We start from the raw sequence: 21,250 nt of genomic DNA, 5'->3' as shown, positions 1-21,250 counted from the left end.
GACAGGGCTTTTGTCGCCGCAAAACAATCAAGATCAGGCAACTTACCCTGTTCTTACTTGACGTTCGCCAAATAACCTTCTCATAATTGAACATCCCACGTACCTGATAGCATGAAAATATACTCAGCCTACAGGGCTGAAGACCAGACCCTCGAGAATAATGAAATCATCACAGCAAATGCCAAGTTGAGGGCTCCGTCTGGATGCCAGCGGGAGTGGCCAAAGCAGCTTTTCCTTTGCATGACCCTGATTAACGCGTCTTAACATCTGAAAACTCGACAAAATCCTGAATCTTCTTTGCAAAGTATTTATTTTCCTCGGCTGTATTAACAGGTTTTCTAAACCACCATGACATCTGGTTACTGGAAAGGGGGCAGGGAAGGGCCGTATATACGTATCATTTCCAAAGCCACACATCTTTAAGGCCTTTGGAGAAAGCTATAAAGCTGAGGCACAAAGTAATCCTTGTAATGTCCGTCGATGAAACCTTTCCCGCTGTTATGCACAAACCAACAGGAAACCTCTGTTCCGAACACTCGATCTGTTCGATAGTCCTTCTGTAGGCCTCTGCGGGGAAAATGGTGAGTATGGTTAGACTTGGCCAGCTTGCGTATCTGCAGATCTTTGCTGTTCATCATGCCCCTCCTGGTGCCGTATCTGCTCACGCCCACGCTCACGCCCACTCCCCAAGCTGTACAGAACATTCTCTTGAGCTTGGTGTTGGAAGGACAGAGAATAAGCACTGCATCCTTAGATAATTCAAATAACCCTTTGGAGACTGACCAATATGTAGACTTTTCCAGCACGGGAAAGAGTGCAAGTTAACGTCCCAGTGGAAAGAAAGCGGGAACCAAATGCTGAGCCGCTGTGGGCTCACCTCACACGTCCCCTGCTGAATGAATCTTCACTGTGAGGGTGAGTGTTCTATCTAAGGGTGATGCCAGCTGTTTCTGAGAAATCCATGCTCCCACTTACAGGACAAAGAAGCCGATGATTTAAAAAGCTGTGTGGCCTATTGTCACTGGTGAGCTTTAAAATACGGATGAAAGCGCACGACCCCGTCCACCCCGAAGCCCCCGTCAACTCAGTCTCAGTTATGTATTTCGAGGTGCTTCCAACAGATGAACTGGAGGCCCGACAGTTACCTTTGTCATTAGAGTATAGCAGGTGTGCGTTTACCAACCTAGATAACTTATTTTACTCTTATTACTGTGCTCGCCATTTCCTTATCAAACATGCTCACCGACGCCCACGGGTCACTCACTGGTCTCCAGTGATCTGAACCTCACCAAGAGCTTGTCGTTTTACTTCAAAAATCTATTTTTGTGGTGGTATGTATGGCTTAATTATTACTGCAGTGTCATCACTTACTGAAGTGGAAGCCAAGGACATTTGCGGGCAAAGAAAGTCATTTCTTATAAAGCAACGTTGATTGCTTTGTAAAAAAAATAATTAAAAAAAAGCCACAAAAAAACCTGCTTTAAAATGATATCAGACAGGCACAGGGGAGACTGCTGTAAAGGACTGGGAGAAATTTAAAAGATTGAGAAGAATGTAAACACGATGCTTTCCAAGTATAGAATCCTCACTTTGAACAAAGCATGCGGAGATGGTTTGTGTCAGAAAAGCTACACAAAAATGCATTTGGTAGATTCATACTCAAGAAGAAGGCTGCAGTTTTACATAAAATTATACATTCAGGGACTCCTGGGAGGCTCAGTTGGTTGAGCGTCTGACTCTTGGTTTTGGCTCAGGTCATGATCCCAGGGTCGTGGGATCGAGCCCTGCATTGAGCTCTGCACAGAGCATGGAGTCTGCTTAAGATTTTCTCTCTCCCTCCGTCCCTCTCCCCTACTCAGGTTCTCTCTGTATCTCAAAAAAAAAAAAAAAAGAAAAGAAAAATAAAAAATATATATATTCTCTAGCACTGTGGTTCACAGGCATTTTTATGATTTCCTTCTTTGATCAGCTTTTTCAGTAAGCCAACTGGTGACCATAGGGCTTGTAATGCAGAGGATGAGACCAATGGCTTCATTTGTCTTGGCATTTTATGGCACCTCCTTATCTACCTGGTCCCTATTTGCAGTTAGGCTGGCGTCCCTGCAGTGGCCTTATACAGATGTCATGTGTGTTTCTCCCTGATGAACTGTTTCGTCGGACATAAGTAATGCTTGAAATAGCTTTTCTTGCTTCGCTCATTTCTGTTCTAACCCCGGTAGGAGCGCTCTGGGTCGCTGCTATATGCATCCGAGGCCTACCTGGTGACAATCAACCTGTGTCCCTTCACTTCCATGCTCGCCTCTGGCTTCTCGGGGTCCTTCCCTGGTCGCTCATTGAAGATCCGGATCTTTGGCTCATGCATGAACTGGCCTAGTGACACAAAGTCCAGACTGATTTACGTGGAACCCACGGGCAAACAAAAACAACAGCCTCATCATCATTGGATCCAAACTGCACTTTGGTCTCCCTCTAGAATTTCTGGGACCAAAAGACATACTGAGAGGGAAAAGGCAGAGCGATGGCAGGGATGGGTCCTTCCCAAGAGCAAAGCAGGCTGCTCACCCCACACACGAGGCTGACCCACTGGACGAGAAGTGGAGTGGAACGCCCTGTGGCTAGGGGTGCGGGTGAACACCTGTGAGCACAGCTCAGATCGTAGAAACAAGGTTTGTGATGTCATAGTCACATGCTTCAACCGAACTGTTCCTTAGAAAGTTGGGGTGCCTGGGTGGCTCAGTTCGGTTAAGCCAACTGATTTCAGCTCATGTCATGATCTCATGGTTTGTAAGATCAAGCCCTGCATCAGGCTTTGCGCTGATAACACGGGCCTGCTTGCGATTCTCTCTCTCCCTCTGTCTCTGTCCCTCCCCAACTCACACACGTGCTCTCTCTCTCTCTCAAAATAAAAAGACATTAAAAAAAAAAGTTCACCTCTCTTCAGTTACAAAAAAAAAAAATCTTCAATGTAGAATTTAAAAATTGAAAACATTTCTCTAACTTTCCCAGTTAGTGATGATGAAATCCCGCGTCTGGGATTACCCGCACCAGCAAATGGTCTTGGCTGTAGCAAACCCACTCACCCTACCCTGCAACGTAGGGTTGTATTAATCGTGTTTGTTACTTTCTGTATATTATGATTTGACATCTTAAAACCCTGACTGGCTGGGAGAGACCGCCCCCTCCCTACCCAATTCTGAAAGACCGCAAAGGACTCAGACAGGAGCATGCCTGCCGTGTGCAAGCTAACCACCCAGAGCTAGACCTCCGCTAGCTGGCCTGCACAGCCCAGATGGAATCATTCCAGGCCCAGGTGCCAGGTAAGTAGAGACCACCCTGGACCCCAAAGCCCACCTACATTACTCAAGCTAGCCAACCCAGAACTCCCCTCCTCTGTCTTATCTTTGCACAGAAACACCATAGAGGCTCTGGCCTTGCCCTGCGCGTTAGCTCCCTGATGAAAACTTGGCCTTCCTCTGCGGCCCTGCGAGGCGAGCCCTGCCTCTCGTTTCCAGGGGGAGACCGTGAGCGATGGTAAACGTTTCCATCGATGGCATTGGCCCCTTTGCGTCCTCGCTCAGTCACCTCTACAAATCAAGCCCTGGGCACAGAGTATGGCTCCAACCCGTCTTTTGAGTCCACACCTGTCATTGTCCGAGTTCTAACCTCCAAAGTTGCTCGAGACCAAGAGGGGGCCCCCCACTTTGCCTGATGGTCGATGGACACCATACCTATTAGTCCGTGTGCTTTAGGTGAAAACTTGTTTGTGGGGGGAATGTAGATCCCCAGAAAGTCTACGTTGATCGGATGCTTCTTCCAAACCCGATGGAGTAAAACAGAGAAGGACATGTCTTTATTCAGGGTGATGGTCACAGTTTGCTCTTTCTTCACAGAGACAAGCACCCTGGTGTGAAAGCCAAAATGGAGTCAACATTTCTAGAACAACTGTTCAGGACGCCATTCCTCCCACCCCGGACACGAGCTGGCCACCCCTCCCTGGACAATCTCACTAGTGGTCTAAGTCCTTCACAACATTTTTGCCACAGAATGTTGTTTTCACTCCCGGCTCTGGAATTCTGTCAATTTATATGTTTGTATAAAAACAATTAGCAGGGGGGTGCCTGGGAGGCTCAGTTGGTTGAGCATCCGACTCTTGATTTTGGCTCAGGTCATGATCCCAGTGGGGTGAGATCAAGCCCTGCGTTGGACTCCCCACTGAGCGTGGAGCCTGCTTAAGATTCTCTCTCTCTCTCTCTCTCTCTCTCACTCTCTCTGCTGTCCTCCTGCTCATGCTGTCTCTAAAATTAAAATTAAAACAATTAACAGATAATAATGGGAAAATATTACTCCTAAGATACAATCATTGTGTTTCTGGGCACAGTCTGACACGGAGTCGGCCGTGGAGTTTTGATGGATTCATTCACTTTTCTAACACGTATTTACTGCATACCTACGACATGCCTGGCCGTAGGCTGGCACTGAGACACGCAGTGACCAAAAGATGTGGACCCTGTTGCCAGGAACGGGGGAGTAGGTAACAAATCCTTTCTGAAACGCACGTCTTCATATTTAAAATGACAATGTTAAGTTCTAGTTTATATCACGGATCTCTGGATTTATGTACGTAGTCGTGTGGAGGGCGGGCCTGAATCCGGACGTGATAACACTTGCCTCTGATTAATGACGCGAGCAGTGTCAGACCAGGACAGGATGGACGTACGGGAGCCCCGGCTCAGGGTGATGGTCTCGGTGCTGATTTCTATTTTCATGTCTTCACTTTGGAAGTAAAACCCCAGTTTTCCAAAATAGGTTCTGAGTTTTTCATTCTTGGGCTTCTTGGCACCAGTGAGCTGCCCATTGACCAAAATCCCTATGGAAAAACACATGTTTGTTTGGTTATTTTTCCCCCTCCGTGAGCCATTTCGCTTCAGGATTTGACATTTCTTCCTATGCAACGCTCACCTTATTACCATGTATTATGGCAGTTTAAATTAATTATATTACAGTAAGATCTGCCAGTTTACACTCAGGTTTTTGGCAATTGTAGTTCACTTAGGCATATATTTATAATTTATTTCTAATTATCAGGGTTTACAAAATACGGGACTTTGATTCAGTTAAGAAAGAAAGAAATCCCAGGTAGCGACAGTGAAGCATGGTAATGATCCCATTGTTTCGTTCAGATGTAGTATCTTTTTATTTTACCTAATTCTGGATCAGAAACAAGGTTGAGGATTTTTCCTGGTTCTGAGTCAATATTGAAACAAACATTCTTTTCATTTTTCGGTAGGTAAATGATGAAGTGTGGGTCGTTTTCAACTGGAAAATAAACAGAGAAAATGAGATCAAACAAAATCATGGAAAGGAAGATGACTTTGAGCAGGACTTGATTCCTGACCAGCTTTCATTTAACAGGAACAACTATTTACGGCGCCTCTACTATTTGCTGGGTTCTGTTCTAGGCACTGGGGGCCCAGTGGTCCAAACCCGTTGTCCCTTCCCCATGGAGCCTCTGTCAGAGTTTTAAGTGATTGTACAAATATGGTGTATACTTGTTCTGAAGCTATCAGGCCAGAGATAAAAAAAAAAAAAAAAAAGAAATGAACAAGAAACACACAAAGCATGAGACACACACACATACACACTATATATACATGTATACGTATATATATATGTAACATACATATACACCATACATATATATACTCTGTATGTGTACATACACACAGTGAGTGTTGTTTTAAGTAACCATATGCAGTACATAAAAAGAAAGGAGACAGTATTATTTGTCGGCATACAGATTGATATTAATCAATTCTAAGAGCAATGAAGCATGATGCTACCCTGAAGAAAGAAGTCCCTTGTTACTGGACAACTTATTCTGGCCAATCTTTCTTATTTGTTTGTTTGTTTAATCATTCAACAAATATTTGGTGAGAAAAAAAAAAAAAGCAAACTATGACCAAAGCACTGAATTAGGCAGTGTTTGGTGTAGCTATAAATAAGTCATGGTCTTGTCTATAATACCTTCAAGAAAGGCACAACTTCATGCAGGAGTCGCCAGGATTCTCTCATTGACCAAACTCCACTTAGGCTCCCCCCGACTCTTTCAACGACGCCTCAACTTTTGGACTCACATACGTGTCTGTCTCTGCATTGTCGTTTTTTAGCAGGAATCTTACTACCTTAGTTTAGCTAGAATCCCCGTCCTCCATAATGATCACCCTTGATATCTAACCAGGTTTCTCATCCCCCACCATCCTCCAGGTGATGTCTGATCACCTGGCCGCCTTCCACAAGATTCCTATTTGGCTGGTTTGGTCGGAATCCCCTTTACTCCTGATGTTTCCTCTTGGTGATTTTCCACCCGCCGCCCCCACCCTGTTTTTGTCTACAAACTCCCACTTTCCCATGCCGTACTTGGAGCTGAGCCCAATCTTTCCCGCCTAACTAGACCCCGTTGCGGGGCTCCTCGCACCCATCACGACAGCCCCCCGCCCCTGAATAAAGTCCTCCTGACCATGCGCACTCTAACAAAGGTCACGAATAATTTTTTTCTTTAACGGGTTTTCTTTCACGGAGACAGACACAACCACTGAGGTAAGAGAGAATAAAATAAAAGGCACGAAAATGTCACAAGGCCAATGGTCTGGGGGTAAAGATGAAAGGGTGACAAACCCCGCCTGGCTAGTTGAACCCCACCTGGCTAGACGGACCCCAAGGGCCTTGCGAAGGAGTTCGCACCAAGCCTTGAAGATGGGAGAGGAGGGGAAGGAAAAAAGACACAGGAGACAGATTTTGTTCTGAGTGCACAGAATGAGGCCCAGCCGGGAGGTATAACAGTTGATTTGTGTACAAGTGACTACAGGGATGGGTTCTTGAAAATGCAGAAGAAGATGAGACCGGAAATGGGGGTCACAGAGACGGCGGAGCACCACACGGAAGAACGGACCTGTAAGTTGGGGAGCCGTTCGAAGCTTTTGAGAGTCAATGTGGCAAAGATTTGAGTTTAGGGATATAACACGTCACAGTATATAAATTAAGTATTGAGAAGCAGACAAAGGAAAGTCAGTTGGCAGCCAATGCGGCAGCGGGCCGGGCGAGGGATGGTAAATTCGCCAACTCCGATGGGAAATGGGACCCGCACGGGAGGGGGAGTCCGGGGGTGCGTGGTAGCGTCCACAGTATCTGGTAACGGGGTGAGCCGTAGGAACTGCACTGGTTGAGTTTTCCAGAATAAAACTGGAACGGCGGCCTCCCATCCACCGAGGGGTTGCTGTTTTCCGGACGCGATCGCGAAGTCCTTTGCAAAACATTAACTCAACTGATTTTCCCTGTGGCCTTGCAGGGGACAGGCGAGCTGCCCCGAGGTCACATTACAGAGTCAGTAAGTGGCAGAGCGAGGACCAAAGGGCAAGCCCGTTCTCCCACGCGCTCGGATACGCTCGTTCGTTCTCAAGTGTGTGACTTGGGACATGAAATGGAAGAGAAACCAATCCAGGACACGAATACAGTCTTGTATGGCTTTGCACCCCCCACCAGGCTCCTGCTCCGTGATCAATAAATACTTGGTTAATCGATTTGGTGCTGAGCGGGGCACTCGAGGGCATCATTAAAACACAGAACAAAGGCTCTCGACTCCCCTTCTTCAATTAAGCAAAAATCATTTTATCACGAGAGCCTCTTCCTTTACACAAACCCGGTGTTTTGAAATGTCTTCTGAAGGGAATTGCTTTGGTTGAAGATAATGATTGGTTTTGCCAAAGCCCACGAATCCCGCTAATCAGACCTTCTGGTAATGACCGCGCATCAGAGCCGCCATCCTGAGTTGATAGAATCTAGACGGCAGACACGAGGCGTCATATTTAGGCTGGTCCCAGGACTCCCACGACTGAGTTCACAGAGTCCTGACGACCTAGGGTTTACGAACTTCTGCTGGGAACCAGGGACCGAGTCCATAGTAACCACCGTGTAGTTTTCTCCTCATCCCCATTTTACAGGCGGGCTCACGGAGACCCAGAGAGGTTTCAGAGTCTGGCGCACGGTCCCGTGGGCAGAGTTTGACCGCAGACCCGGTCCCCTTTCCTGCCTCATCCAGCAGGCCGTGAACTCAGAGGGAGCCCTGCATGCTAACTGGAACGGACGTTGAAAACTAAGTTAGCTTTACCTCTACACGTTTCGACAGAAGCTTTGTTTTGCGAAGCAGCAGTGGAAGAGGCTCACGCCCCTGTCAGTGCCCTTGTCCCTTGCTCTGAGAGCCACCCAGCCCCGTCCCCACGTGGATGCCCTGCCCGCGAGTACGGCGTGCCACCACTGGCTGGAAGTCCAATGCGGGGTCCTTCATTAAGCTCCGTCGCTGGACGCGCTCAGGTGGGAGAGCGGAGGGGCCGCTCTACGAAGCATTGCCACCCATGGAAGGCTGAAGAAGCAAATCCCTCCTGGCCCACAAGTAACAATTTTAGAGACAAGCCAGAGGGGAGAGCTGCGCTCGCTTTAAAAATTGATTTGAGAGGCGCCTGGGTGGCTCAGTCGGTTAAGCGTCCGACTTCGGCTCAGGTCATGATCTCCCGGCTCGTGGGTTCGAGCCCTGCGTGGGGCTCTGTGCTAACAGCTCAGAGCCTGGACCCTGCTTCCGATTCTGTGTCTCCCTCTCTCCCTGCCCCATCCCTGCTCAAGCTCTGTCTCTCTCCCTGTCAAAAATAAATAAACGTTAAAAAAAATTTTTTTTAAATGAATAAACGTTTAAAAAAAATTTCAAGTCGATTTGAAGTCCTCACTACGTTTTCTCTGTTATATAATGCAGTGCTTGGTGGATGGCGGGTATACAGTCTGGAGAAATTGGTTCTGATGGTCAGAAATGTTCTTGCTGGAAAAGTCTGCGTGCCCGGCAGTCCCGAAAAGCTGCACGCTTCTGGAAACATCAGGAGTTGCTGAAATTTCAAACAACCCGAATCGAGCTCATACTTCCAACAGGGAGAGGGACGCGCTCACTCCCCCTGAATGGTGAAATGTGCTCCTTTCTAATAAGAAAGAAAGGAAAGAGCTCACACAGGCTTTCGACGCGGGGCCCGCTAATCGCTAGACGGCTGTCATCTCGCTCCAGGAAAGGTGGCCATACCGGACCAGGAAGGGGAGAGGAGACACTCTCCTCCCCTGGCCCCCAGAAGCTCCTGCCTCTCTCTCACTGGTTGGGAAAGGATACTGGGGAGGTTGACGATGAGGAGAGACAGCAATCTGTACAAGGAAGCAGCTGCCAGAACTGTCGCACAAGGAAGCAGTCTTCCCTTGGATGATCCCACCTGTCACCCGTACCTCCCAGGGAAATCATTTGTGGAAAGGGTTTTTAGGACTGAGCTAAACGAGGATTTTTCAAATGCACTATTGAAAACAAACAAACAGATAACCCCACAAAATAGCATGTGGCTGTGCAGGAAACAACATTAAAGTGGTTTTTTTTTTTTAAGTTTTAAAAAAAAATGCTCACTTATTTTTGAGAGAGAGAGAGAGAGACAGAGTGCAAGCTAGGTTAGGGTGAGGGTTAGGAGCAGAGAGAGAGAGGGAGACCCAGAATCCGAGGCAGGCTCCAGGCTCCGAGCCCCACGCAGGGCTCGAACTCGTGAACCGCGAGATCGTGACCTGAGCCAAAGTTGGACGCTTAACCGACTGAGCCATCCAGGTGCCCCCATTAAAGTATTTTTTATTGTAAAATGTATAGCTTCTAATATTTAATAATAACATTTGTTTTCTGGCTAGCCCTTGACGACGGTTTCACGTGTAGTCGACAGCCTAGCTGTGTTAAGGATGCTCCACGGGGCTGGGATCCCACCGGGAGCCAGGACGTGGAAGCAGGGTTGACCGTCTCTTACCTCTCATCACATGTGGAGGAGGAGTTGCCTCGAGGACCTGAGCCCCCAGCACAGGCATCGGGATCACTGGCGTTGGGGAAGGGTTGACCCAAGATGGGACTGAACTCGGAGCGACCTTGCTGCCGTAATACAGGGCACCTGCGTAGAACAACCCGGATGCGTTAGTTTCTCGGGCTTACTTTTCCATAGAGATTCCTTACGACTTCAAGAATCTGTTTTATGTAGACCCCAGAGATTCTCGGCTAAGCTTTTCTCCCGTTAATGTGATCCCAGAATTTTCTCGTTTCCAGCTCCTCCTGTCTTTATGCGTGTGGGCCTGCTATAGGGTTCTCTGCAGAACCTGGGGCTGTGGGAACTGCCCCAGAGAGTCTGGAGAAGGGCCCCGCGTCTTCAGCATAGGTCAGGGGGATGACGTCCGGGCCAGCCCCTGGTGAAGTTCAGAGTGACGGTCGGCCTCGGCCTGGATCTGTCTCTTCACCAAACGGCAGTCTAAACAATTCGGTTTCTCCACCAACTAGTTTCCCCTACTGGTTACCAAAGATTCATTTTGCTCTCTGATATACAGGCAGTCCTCCTGTCTTTGAGAGACAAATGGCAGTCCGCCTAAGCATTTTATCTAGGTGATACAGAATCACTTACAAATGCCCATGTGTCTAGGGCGAGCTTCCCCCTAGATAAATTTAGCTGTGGGGCCCCAGGCTCTTGTAACGGGGTTGTCAGAAGTAAGAGTTCCAGGACGGCTGGGTGGCTCAGTCAGTTAAGCGTCTGACTCCCGATTTCGGCTCAGGTCACGATCTCACAGTTCGTGAGTTCTAGCCCCACGTCGGGCTCTGCGCGGAGAGCACGGAGGCCACTTGGGATTCTCTCTCTCTGCCCCTCCCCAACTCTTGCTCTCTCTCCTTTCAAATTAAATACATAAACTTAAAAAAAAAAAGAAGTAAGCGTTCCTTGAACTCTGGACCACTGTGATAAAGCTGGTGTGACAATCGCTGTGACCAAGTTCATTCCATTCCTATCTACTTACCTATCTCCATAAGACTTATCAGGACTTAGGCCTATACAAATGCTTTTTAAAGATTTCATTTTTAAGTAATCTCTACACTCAACATGGGGCTCAAACTCACAACCCCAAAAACCAAGAATCCCATGCTCCACCGACTCAGCTAGGCAGGCACTCCCAAAAAATTTTTTTAAAGTTGAACCGACTCTGAATCTGATCTCTTTCAATCTATTAATAGTGTTTATCCATAGATACTTGAAAAAACAGCCACATTTTTTTTTCCTCATGAGGAGATGATTTCTAATAAAATTTGACTAATGGATATCAAACTTCATAATATAGACATATTGTTTTGACCAGTTTTCTACTTGTAGTAGCTGTCATAAAGCTCAATCTAGAAGAAAACCGTGAACACTCAGAATCTTATAGTTTCACAAGCAATTGAAAAAAATGTAAATCTGTAAACACTTTTTCTCGCAGCAGAGCAGAAGGATCAGTAAAAACTTTCTGGCATAACAATATGTTACACTGAGACATAATTCTACCAGGAACGTAGAATGGAAATACAAGTTCAAGTAGAAAAAAAGAACAATGTGGACTTCCCAATAATTAAAATAGAATTTGTTCATGTATTATTTATTGATTGATTTGTGTGTGTGTGTGTGTGTGTGTGTGTGTGTGTGAGAGAGAGAGAGAGAGAGAGAGAGAGAGAGAGAGGGAGGCCCAAGCAGGCTCCTTGCTGTCAGCACGGAGACCGACGCAGGGCTCGAACTCCTGAACCATGAGATCATGACCTGGGCCGAAATCACGAGTCGGATGCTTAACCGACTGAGCCACCCAGGCGCCCCGTTCATGTATGTTTTTAATGGATGATGGAGAGCACGAAGTTAGTTATTGCAATTCACTGGAAATACCTACAACTGTGATGCAACAGTTTTATTTGACAAGTCTGATATTTACAGTGTGCCCCAAATTAAACTCACTGCAACCATTTAAGCACGGCGGAAAACGGCGCCGTGTTCATTTAAACCGTGCGTGCAGGGGCACGGGGGTCTTCAACGTTCCTCTGGGAGCTAAGGGAACAAAAATATTCGAGGGCCAAAGCGATAAGCTATCCCCAAGGAAACGGACAGAAGAGCTCGGACACACGGCGACACAGGCCTGGGAGCCAGAGGTGGGCCACAGGGGGAGATGGGCAGAGGCCGGAGAAGCCCGATTCAGGGTGAGGAAGCCGGCCCGTCCCGTTTGTCCACCCCCATCGAGGGCAACACCGACCTGAGCAGCAGGAATGATCTTGCGGGGGGGAGTCCGCCAGCATACGCTCATCCCCTGCCTCGTTCTCAATCACCATGGCGGTGAGCGGGGTCACCATGTGATGTTCCAGAGACATCTGCAGGATTGTTTTTGTGATTTTCCTTTTGGCAGCGGCTGTGGGAGCCAGGCTTCTGTATTTAGGAAATAGCCCCATTTGAGAACATGAAGGCTGAGTTAAGATTCCACCCCCCCCACCCCCTGCCCGCCCTGACCCTCCCCCACTTCTGGGCTCGACCAGGACCCTCGGACCACAAGGTCAAATAGGACTAACTGGCTCCATGAAGCTAGTATTGTATTTAGCCATGCCGTCCTAAGGACTTGCTTTTTTTCTTAGTAGACTTTATTTTTCAGAGCAGTTTGGGGTTCACAACAAAATCAAGGCAAAGTAAAGAGACTTCCCATACTCTCCCTGTGCCCGCAGACCACAGCGTCCCCCACTATCAACATCCCCCACCAGAGCGGCTTATTTGTTACAACTGATGAACCGACATGGACACATCGTCATCGCCCAAAGTCCACGGTTTACATTACGGTGCATTCTTGGTGGTGGACATTCTATTGGCTTGGACGCACGTATAACGACATGTATTCACCAATGTAGTATCACACAGAACACTTTCAATGCCCTAAGAATCTCCTGCGTTCTGTCTGGTCATCCTTCCTGCTCCCCCAATCCCTGGCAAACTGCTGATCTGTTTTACAGGGATTGTTTTTTATTGTTTTTTGTTTTTTAAATCAATGTTTCACTTCAGCATTTGCTGCGTATCTGTAGTTTTGCTGTGAATGCACCCAGGATGCTTCTGGGAAGGGGCAGGGATATTTCTTGCTCACTTCAAACCCCATGTCTGTTTTGCAATCCTATGGACATCACAGATTTTCTCTGCGAATACAGTCATACAACTGTGTTTCATTTCTTCCCAACCTAATTCAGATGACTGTGTTCCAGCTTCCTGGGAATCTGATCTAATATGTGGAATTGGTCTCAGGAATCATAATTCTCCTACTCAGCACCTGCATGTCATTCTGATGCATGTGGTCAAAGAACTAAACATTACTGAAAAGTGTCGTTTTTACGGGCACCTGGGAGGCTCAGTCAGGTAAGCGTCCGACTTCGGCTCAGGTCATGATCTCACGATTGGTGGGTTCGAGCCCCACATCAGCTCTGTGCTGACAGCTCGGAGCCTGGAGCCTGCTTCGGATTCTGTGCCTCCCTCCCTCTCTGCTCCTCTCCTGCTCGGACTCTGTGTCTCTCCCCACCTCTCTCTCTCTCAAAAATAAATAAGCATTAAAAAAATTAAAAATAAAAGAAGTGTAGTTTTTATATTGCAGAGTTTAAGTGCAGGTCAGCTAAGAAGCAGAGATGAAATGCATAAACATTACATCCCCCATCCTTATGTGATACGATACTCATAAATTTCTCTTTGTTTCTTTTTATAATTTTTTTAAGCTTCATTTACTTCTGTAATCTCTATACCCAATGTGGGGCTCGAACTCACAACCCTGAGATCGAGAGTCGCATGCTCTTCTGACTGAGCCAGCCAGGAGCCCCGTAAATTTCTCTTTGGGCAACAAACGGTTTTCAAAAGTGAATGCAAATGAGCTACCGATACTCCCAGCAACCCGGATGGATCTCACAGATATCATGTTGGACGAAAGAAGCCAGAAATGGACGAATACAGATTGTGCCATAATATGAAATTTCGTCACAGGAAACTAATTGATGGTGACAGTGATATCCACTGCAGGTGGGGTGGGTGTTCGGTGGGAAGGAGAACGGGGACCCTTCACTGAGGATAGAAGCGTTCTCCAATGATCTGGGTGGTGATTATGTGCGTGATACACACAAGAATTTATCAAACTGTAGTCTTAAAATTCATGCACCTCACACGCTTTATGTATGTTATACCTCAATACAAAAGACTGAAAGAGTGAACTCAGCTTTACCTAAAGTGCTCGGAGAGCAGTGAAAATTGACAATGCAAATCCTGAATTAACTTGCTGCCTTTCTGGGTCCCAAATCCTTTTTGTATGACACTCCAAACATTCAAGGCAAACGTCTCACTTCTGCGAACCCCTGTTACGTACACACTTTTCCTCTTACCGCTCAGCCAGAAGTTGGTTGATCGTCAGATAGGCCCACAGCTTCTTGGTGAAATCGGGATCTGCGTGTTTGTCTTTTGATAGAAATTCCTCCAGGTCGTCCATTTCGGCCAGAGTTTCCAAGACTAACTCCGTGTTAGCCTGGATGATGGAAGACACAGTTGAAAAACATCCGGGGACGGGGCTATAGTTAATCAGTCTGCATTTTTCGTACCTACTGTGCATGAATCAGGGCACGATGTAACTTCAAGGGGAATGCAGAATAATTCGGAAGAATGCAAAAGCGGAAGTACGTGCATACATCCAAGGTTTGGGATTGGCTTTGGGATGAAAAGGTAAGGACTTGCAGAACGGTTTGGGGACAATGGCATAGATATTCACACGCCTTCCCTTGCAGTTATTATCATTGCTTTTATTCCAGATTCTTGGAATGCAAAATACCAGCCTATTAATATACAAGATGGACTGTATCGAGGGCACCGATTAGTATTTTTAGAAATAAGCAGATAAACAGAAGTACCGCGGTTGCCGTTATGATGCTTTGTAACTGCTCGGCTTTTTCAGGGTCAAATTTTCCTGCCACCACAATCTCTGAGCCTCCGAAATAGTTGTGGAAACTGTTCTGAGTGACATCCGAAACTGACGTGTGGGGGTAGTTGAACTGGACGTTCCGGAGCAATGGGGTGGAGACCTGGTTGTAGAATTTCTACAATTCATGCAGAACAAGGAAATCGTTATTTTCACACCACTTCATAGGTCTAAAGCACTTTTCTCTGCGATTCCCCAAAATACTTAGTTGGTGTCTCTTAATTTACTCTCACAGGATTTCTGTGGAAAGCCACAGGACAAGGAAAACTCACAATTATCAGATGAATTGATATGGAGAAAGCAAAAAATTGTTAAGACCATTACCCTTGACTTAACAGCCCAGCATTTTTCCCCCTTTTATAACCAGGATAAAAAGCTCATAAATACTTATAATAAGAAAAGTCAGCTGGGTTGATATTCCCAAATTGCCCCTTATGCCTTTCCTGTCCCCAACTTTCAATTAAAAAAAAAAATTTTTTTAACATCTATTTATTTTTGAGACAGAGTGCAAGCAGGGAAGGGGCAGAGAGAGAGGGAGACACAGAATTGGACATGGGCTCCAGGCTCTGAGCTGACAGCCCAGAGCCTGATGTGGGGCTCGAACTCGTGAACCATAAGATCAGAACCTGAGCCAAAGTCAGACGCTTAACAGACTGAGCCACCCAGGCGCCCCTCCTGTCCCCAACTTTAAATATGGTGCCTGCCATTGCCACATGGTACCTGGTACTGACAGAGGGTGGGGTAAAGACATCTCTTTTCTTGTCCATTTAGGCGAGATAAACAAGTAACTTATCTCCTTTACATTTAAGGAAACCTCCAGGCTGTGGTTTGATCTGTGTTGTGTCACAAAAAGTCGACACCGAGATGCCAACGTACTTTAAAGGGGAAACAATGGCCATGAAGACAAGGACAGTTGTTTAACAGGACTGGAGAGCCCAGAAGCATTGATAATGCCCTGGGAGAACTGCTCAGGAAGTCGGGAAGCGTGTGCCGGCCCCTTCCTGCCTCCCGCCTCACTATCCGTGTAGATATACGTGCAGCGTGGGCCGCGTGAGGAAGCAATCGAACACTTCCCGATTCTTGCGGCTGAACGAAGCTGAAGTAATGACAGTTTGGGCTTAAATGTGGCTGTTTTCTTTTAGACATCAGATCTTGCTAGTTGAATGACTTTGGGTGAAGGAGGACAAAAGAAAGAGAAAAAATGTTACTTTGAGTTGGGCAGAAGTGTCCTGATTTCCATAGATCCTTTGAGCAATCCCACGGTTTTCATTGGACAGTCTCTTCAAAAAATCATAGTCAACATCAAATCCTATCCCCAAACTGAACAAGGAGATATTGTCTCGTATGTTCTGCTTCACGTTTTTCTGGATTTTTGACAATTTCAGTTCACCTAAAGTTGATGATGACAGAAAGGAAAGAATGAGGGGGCCACGTTATAATGGTTTTGAAAGAAAATCATGGAGACAGAAAATTTCTGTCAAATTAAATATTTTTTTAAAGTTTATCCTTTTTTGAGAGACAGAAAGAGAGCATGAGTGGGAGAAGAGGGAGACACTGAATTCAAAGTAGGCTCCAGGCTCTGAGCTCTCAGCACAGAGCCCAACCCAGGGCTCGAACTTACAAACTGTGAGATCATGACCTGAGCTGAAGTCAGATGCTTAACCGACTGAGCCACTCGGGAGACCCAAGTTTTTGTCAAATTAAAAATGCACTTAACCTTTTGACCCAGCAACTCAGTTCTAGGAAGTTTTCTTACGGCTGCACTCACACAAATGGAAATGAAGTGTGGACAACCATAGAATAGCAACGTATTGAAAGCAAAAACAAAGGTACACGAGTAAAGGAGGTCCGTCAGAAGATGATACAGTCAGATGATGATACATTCAAACTGTGAGATACTAAGCAGTTTATTAGAAAGAGCAAGGCAACTTTTTATGTGTTTATATTGAATGATCTCAAAGACACATTTTTAAAGGGGAAAAAACAATGTAAACATTGGTGTATGTAGGATGTATTTGCATATGCACGTGCATGTATGTGTGTATATATATTGACATATACATGTGTATGTGTGTATATGTAGTCTACAGATATGCACGAAATGTCTCTGGAAAGATATGCAAGAAACTGGGAACCAAAGGCTTTCTCCAGGGACAGGAACTGGATGGTTAAGGTACAGAAATGAGGAACAGACTTAATTTTTTACTGTTTCCTTTTCTTCCAGATGATTTTATTCTCAAATTGAATTTTCTTTCTTTCTTTTTTTTTGAAGATTTTAGTTTTTTAAGTAATCTCTGCACCCAACGTGGGGCTTGAACTCACTACCCTGAGATCAAGAGTTGCATGCTCCACGGACCGAGCCGGCCAGGCGTCCCTCAGATTGAATTTTAAAAGTAATTTGATCTGAGGAGGAGGAAATACTGAACCTACGACAAATGCTACGTAATGACTCCCGTTCTCGTCTCAGTATTGGTAAAATGGTTGCTTTCCGTCTTTCTAGGACTCTGGCTGCCATTGTCCTGACTGGCCACTCAACTTCCTTCCATGGAGCTGCATCAGGCACGAGCCTTGTCTACACGGCAGGCTGCAACACAATCTAGCATGCACCCTTAGTTGTATTTGTCAGCACAGGGACACAACTAAAGCAGATCGAGATAACAACAGCGCATGATAGAAGCCAGGAGATGATGGGCCATTTTGTGGAAAAGATGTCGATGTGCAGGATGTATCAGAAAGAAGCAATTTCTCCAGTTGCCATGAGTAACTGGCGGACTGTGGAGAACAAGAACATACGTTACTGCAGACTCCAGAGGCGCGCTGCAGACTCGGGGGACAGAGACTCATCGCACACACCTTAAGTATGCGACAGCATGCTATGCCAATTCACATTCAAGCGCCCCCACGTTGTGCAGGTGAAGCCTGAGCTTTAAGAGCATCACCAGAAAATACCTGGGACTGATTTCAGCAGGGTGAACGCTTCAGGGTCAAAAGAAGCCTCCTTTTAGAAAGCATGGCGTTAGAATGGTTTAGAAACTCGGGCAAGTGCCATGAGATTTCCCATTTTAAGCCAATCACGTTCCCGAGAAACAAGAGCGAAATATCTGTCACTAGGAAATTGACGAGCTACTTGCCTACTGTGGGGTCGCCATCAGAAACCAAAATGATCAGAGAGACGGATTCAGGGTCCAGCAATCCCAAATTATTGGCTTCATTCAAAATAAAGATGGCCCGCAGCAAGGCTTCATTGATATTTGTTCCTGTTAGAGTAACATTAGGTGCAGTTATGTTAGGTACTCTTTCCTTGCACGAAAACAATCACATCCCGGGTTCAGGCTCGTCTGTCTTGCGACTACTCCTACGTAATTTAGTCAGCACCCAAATCCTTCACTTACTTTCCAAGGGACACAAAGTTTCCCTGGGCTGGTCAAGATTCCCCAGTGGAGTAAAATATTCACTTTGTAGCAAACTATTCCCGGAAAGATGAATTAGTCCTTTCAAAGCACCCCTCCGTCACTTTGTTATGCACCAAATTGAAGGTACCTACATGTCCCTTGCTGACATGCTGGGACACTGGTCTGTGGACAGTTGCCTTTGATGCTATGACCGTAACAAGGCTGCTGAGAAGGACTGGAATGGTTACAAAGTTGTGTGGGATGGGTATGCCCTGTACCTTCACACGGACTTAGTATTCATCCTGTAATAATACGTGTAACATTTAAGGCAGGCCGTGGTGGGCGGGGCAAAGACCGCTGTGATAGGAAAGGATGCGTCCCAAGTGAATGAAGTTTTGAACCCTATGAAAGTTTCTTAGTGGGCTCTAGGTTAAAGTCACTCGCCTCCACTGGGTTGGATTTTTTCAATGTACTTCTTGGCATCTGCAGTCTGTGATTTAGTAGCTGAGACCAAATCGTGTCTCCAGGTCCGAACATTGTGGTTGAAGTCAACTACGGAGAACTTATCTTCAGCTCTCAGGTCATCCAATATGGTCTTCATGGCTTCCACTGTCTGTTTCAGAAAAGAACGGAGAAGGGTCTCGTCACAGAAGCTTGAAGCCCAAGAAGAAAGGAGGAAGACCAAGAATTCATCCTAGTCATATTTCAAGTACCAACTCAAGCTGTAATAGCATCATTGACACGTCTGCTCGGATGCTTAACAGGCGTCTCAAACTTCACACGTCCAAAACTGAACCCCCAGCATCCCCCCACGAAGTCTCGCTCTGCCTGTCTTCTCCCACTCACCAATGGCAACCTGCATCCTTCCTTCCGACTGCTCAGGCTAAGAGCTCGGAGCATCTTGGAGTCCTCTTTTCTTCTCACACCTCCCAGCTTAGAAAATTCTGTGTATTCCACCTTCCAGATAGATTCCAGATTCCAGTGGCCTCTTACCACATCCACTAGTCCACACCGCCATCATCTCTTGCCTGGGTTATAGCAATTGCTGCTTTTCTGGCCTCCCTGTTTCCAACCCCACCTCCATACCAGTCTGTTGTCAACATAGTGGCCAGGGATATGCTGTAAACATGTCAGATGGGGCCTTTCCTTCATCTTAACCCCCAGTAACTCTCCATTTCTCTCAAAGATAGAGCCAAGGTTCTCAGGGTGACCTAATGGGCTTCAAGCGACCTGTCCTGCCCCTCCCTTCTTGAAGCTCGTCTCCCTTGCCCTCTCCCTGCTCCTCTATGCCGGGCTGCTCTCTGTTCTTTGGACACTTGGGACACTTCTGACTCAGAGCTGTTGCCCTGGCTGGCCCCGCCACCTACAGCCGTCTGCCCCCCGAGAGCTGCGTGCCTCTCCCCACACCTTTGAAGGGTTTCTGCAATCTCTTCTCAATGCAGGCAGCTGTTTCGGTGACAAATCTATTTAAAATTTTAATCCCCTGCAAGTGGCAGTCTTGATTCCTAATACGCATTTCTTTAATTTTTTTTTAATGTTTATTTTTGAGAAAGACAGAGAGAGAAGAGAGAGAGACAGAATGTGAGCAGGCAAACCCCCGACACGGGGTTTGAATTCACAAACCGTGAGATCTTGACCTGAGCCAAAGTCAGAGGCTCAAAGGACTGAGCCACCCAGGCGCCCCTACACTCCTCTTTAAAATAACAAAAAGTGGGGTGCCTGGGTGGTTCAGTCAGTTGAGCCTCCGACTTTGGCTCAGGTCAAGATCTCACGGTTCATGGGTTCGAACCCCGTGTCGGGCTCTGCTCTGACAGCTCAGAGCCTGGAGCCTGCTTTGGATTTTGTGTCTCCCTGTCTCTACTACTCTCCCCTGTTCATTCTCTGTCTCTCTCTGTCTCAAAAATAAATGAACATTAAAAAAATTTTTAAAAATAACAAAAAGAAGGGGCGCCTGGGTGGTTCAGTTGGTTAAGTGTCTGACTTCTCAGGTCATGATCTCACAGTCCGTGGGTTCGAGCCCCGTGTCGGGCTCTGTGCTGACAGCTCAGAGCCTGGAGCCTGCTTCGGATTCTGTGTCCCCCTCTCTTTCTGCCCCTCCCTGCTTGCTCTCTCTCTCTCTCTCTCTCTCTGCCTCAAAAATAAACATTAAACAAATTTCCTCTTTTGTTCTATAGAACCTCATCTATACCATTTAACGCTGGACTAGCTCATATTGAACTGCAGCCTGGGAGACATAAGGCAGGATGGCCCCCCTCAAGGAACTGCAGTGTGATTAGAAAAGATGTGCCTATAACGACCCATGAATAATGGGCAGGTGCTGAAGTAAAACGTTATGCAGAAGAGCAAGACGGAAGCACAGGAGTGCTCAGTGCGAGAAGGAACCGAGATGAAAATGTTCCCAACGGTGAGTTGTGAGATACATGTGTTGTTTACAAGCCACCGGCGTCTGTGGTGTTTTGTCACAGTGGCCCAAGGGGACCAAGACAAGGTCCGATGGGACAGGTGCATTGAATGGCTGCCGTGTTCGGAGGGGACCAAGGAAGGCGGGGAGCCCCATGTACCACTGCCAACAAGGGGATACTCACTTGTTTCATTTTTATGCCCCACATCGAGCCGCTAACATCAATGACAAAGAGGATGTTTTTGGGAATTGGGTCCAGGTTGTTAGGAGCGAAAAAGTGGACAAAATATCCATTGAACACCTGGAAAACAGAACACGGTGGTTAGGGTGTAGGAAGACGGGGCCCAGGGGCTAAGAGAGGAGAGGTGTGGAAGCAGGCTGGTCGTAAAGGAGAGAACAGAGGCTTGGTGTCTACCCAGGTCTCTCCCTTCTCCTTCCTTCTCTCCCTCACTCCTTTCCCATGCAGGCCCAAGCCTTCTGGGTACTTTAACTCCCAGGGCATTTCCCTCCACTCCCTCCGCACACCCAGTCTTCATGGAGAGCCTGTGTTCCAGGCATTCTGCTAGCCAGCAGTAAAGCAGGCAGACAGGCT

The 21,250-nt window shown here is 46.8% G+C and overlaps 1 protein-coding gene across 1 annotated transcript in view; it reads right to left on the bottom strand.

Annotated features, from left to right (window-relative positions):
- Positions 1–291: 291 nt before the first annotated feature.
- Positions 292–21,250, bottom strand: part of ITIH2 (inter-alpha-trypsin inhibitor heavy chain 2) — a 47,944-nt gene continuing 26,985 nt past the window's right edge. Inside the window, exons 11-23 of the mRNA XM_007081192.3 lie at positions 20,843–20,959; positions 18,702–18,870; positions 17,997–18,122; positions 16,074–16,255; positions 14,798–14,983; positions 14,279–14,418; positions 12,139–12,308; positions 9,864–10,001; positions 5,203–5,316; positions 4,669–4,867; positions 3,729–3,901; positions 2,259–2,370; positions 292–567 (exon numbers count right to left, since the gene is read on the bottom strand). Of these exons, the coding sequence (XP_007081254.2) occupies positions 420–567; positions 2,259–2,370; positions 3,729–3,901; positions 4,669–4,867; positions 5,203–5,316; positions 9,864–10,001; positions 12,139–12,308; positions 14,279–14,418; positions 14,798–14,983; positions 16,074–16,255; positions 17,997–18,122; positions 18,702–18,870; positions 20,843–20,959 (1,974 nt within the window). The 3' untranslated portion in view covers positions 292–419. The remainder of the gene's footprint in view (positions 568–2,258; positions 2,371–3,728; positions 3,902–4,668; positions 4,868–5,202; positions 5,317–9,863; positions 10,002–12,138; positions 12,309–14,278; positions 14,419–14,797; positions 14,984–16,073; positions 16,256–17,996; positions 18,123–18,701; positions 18,871–20,842; positions 20,960–21,250) is intronic.

Source organism: Panthera tigris, chromosome B4, assembly GCF_018350195.1.
Source record: "Panthera tigris isolate Pti1 chromosome B4, P.tigris_Pti1_mat1.1, whole genome shotgun sequence".
NCBI classification, from domain to species: domain Eukaryota; kingdom Metazoa; phylum Chordata; class Mammalia; order Carnivora; family Felidae; genus Panthera; species Panthera tigris.
This window is presented reverse-complemented; position numbering and strand designations above follow the sequence as displayed.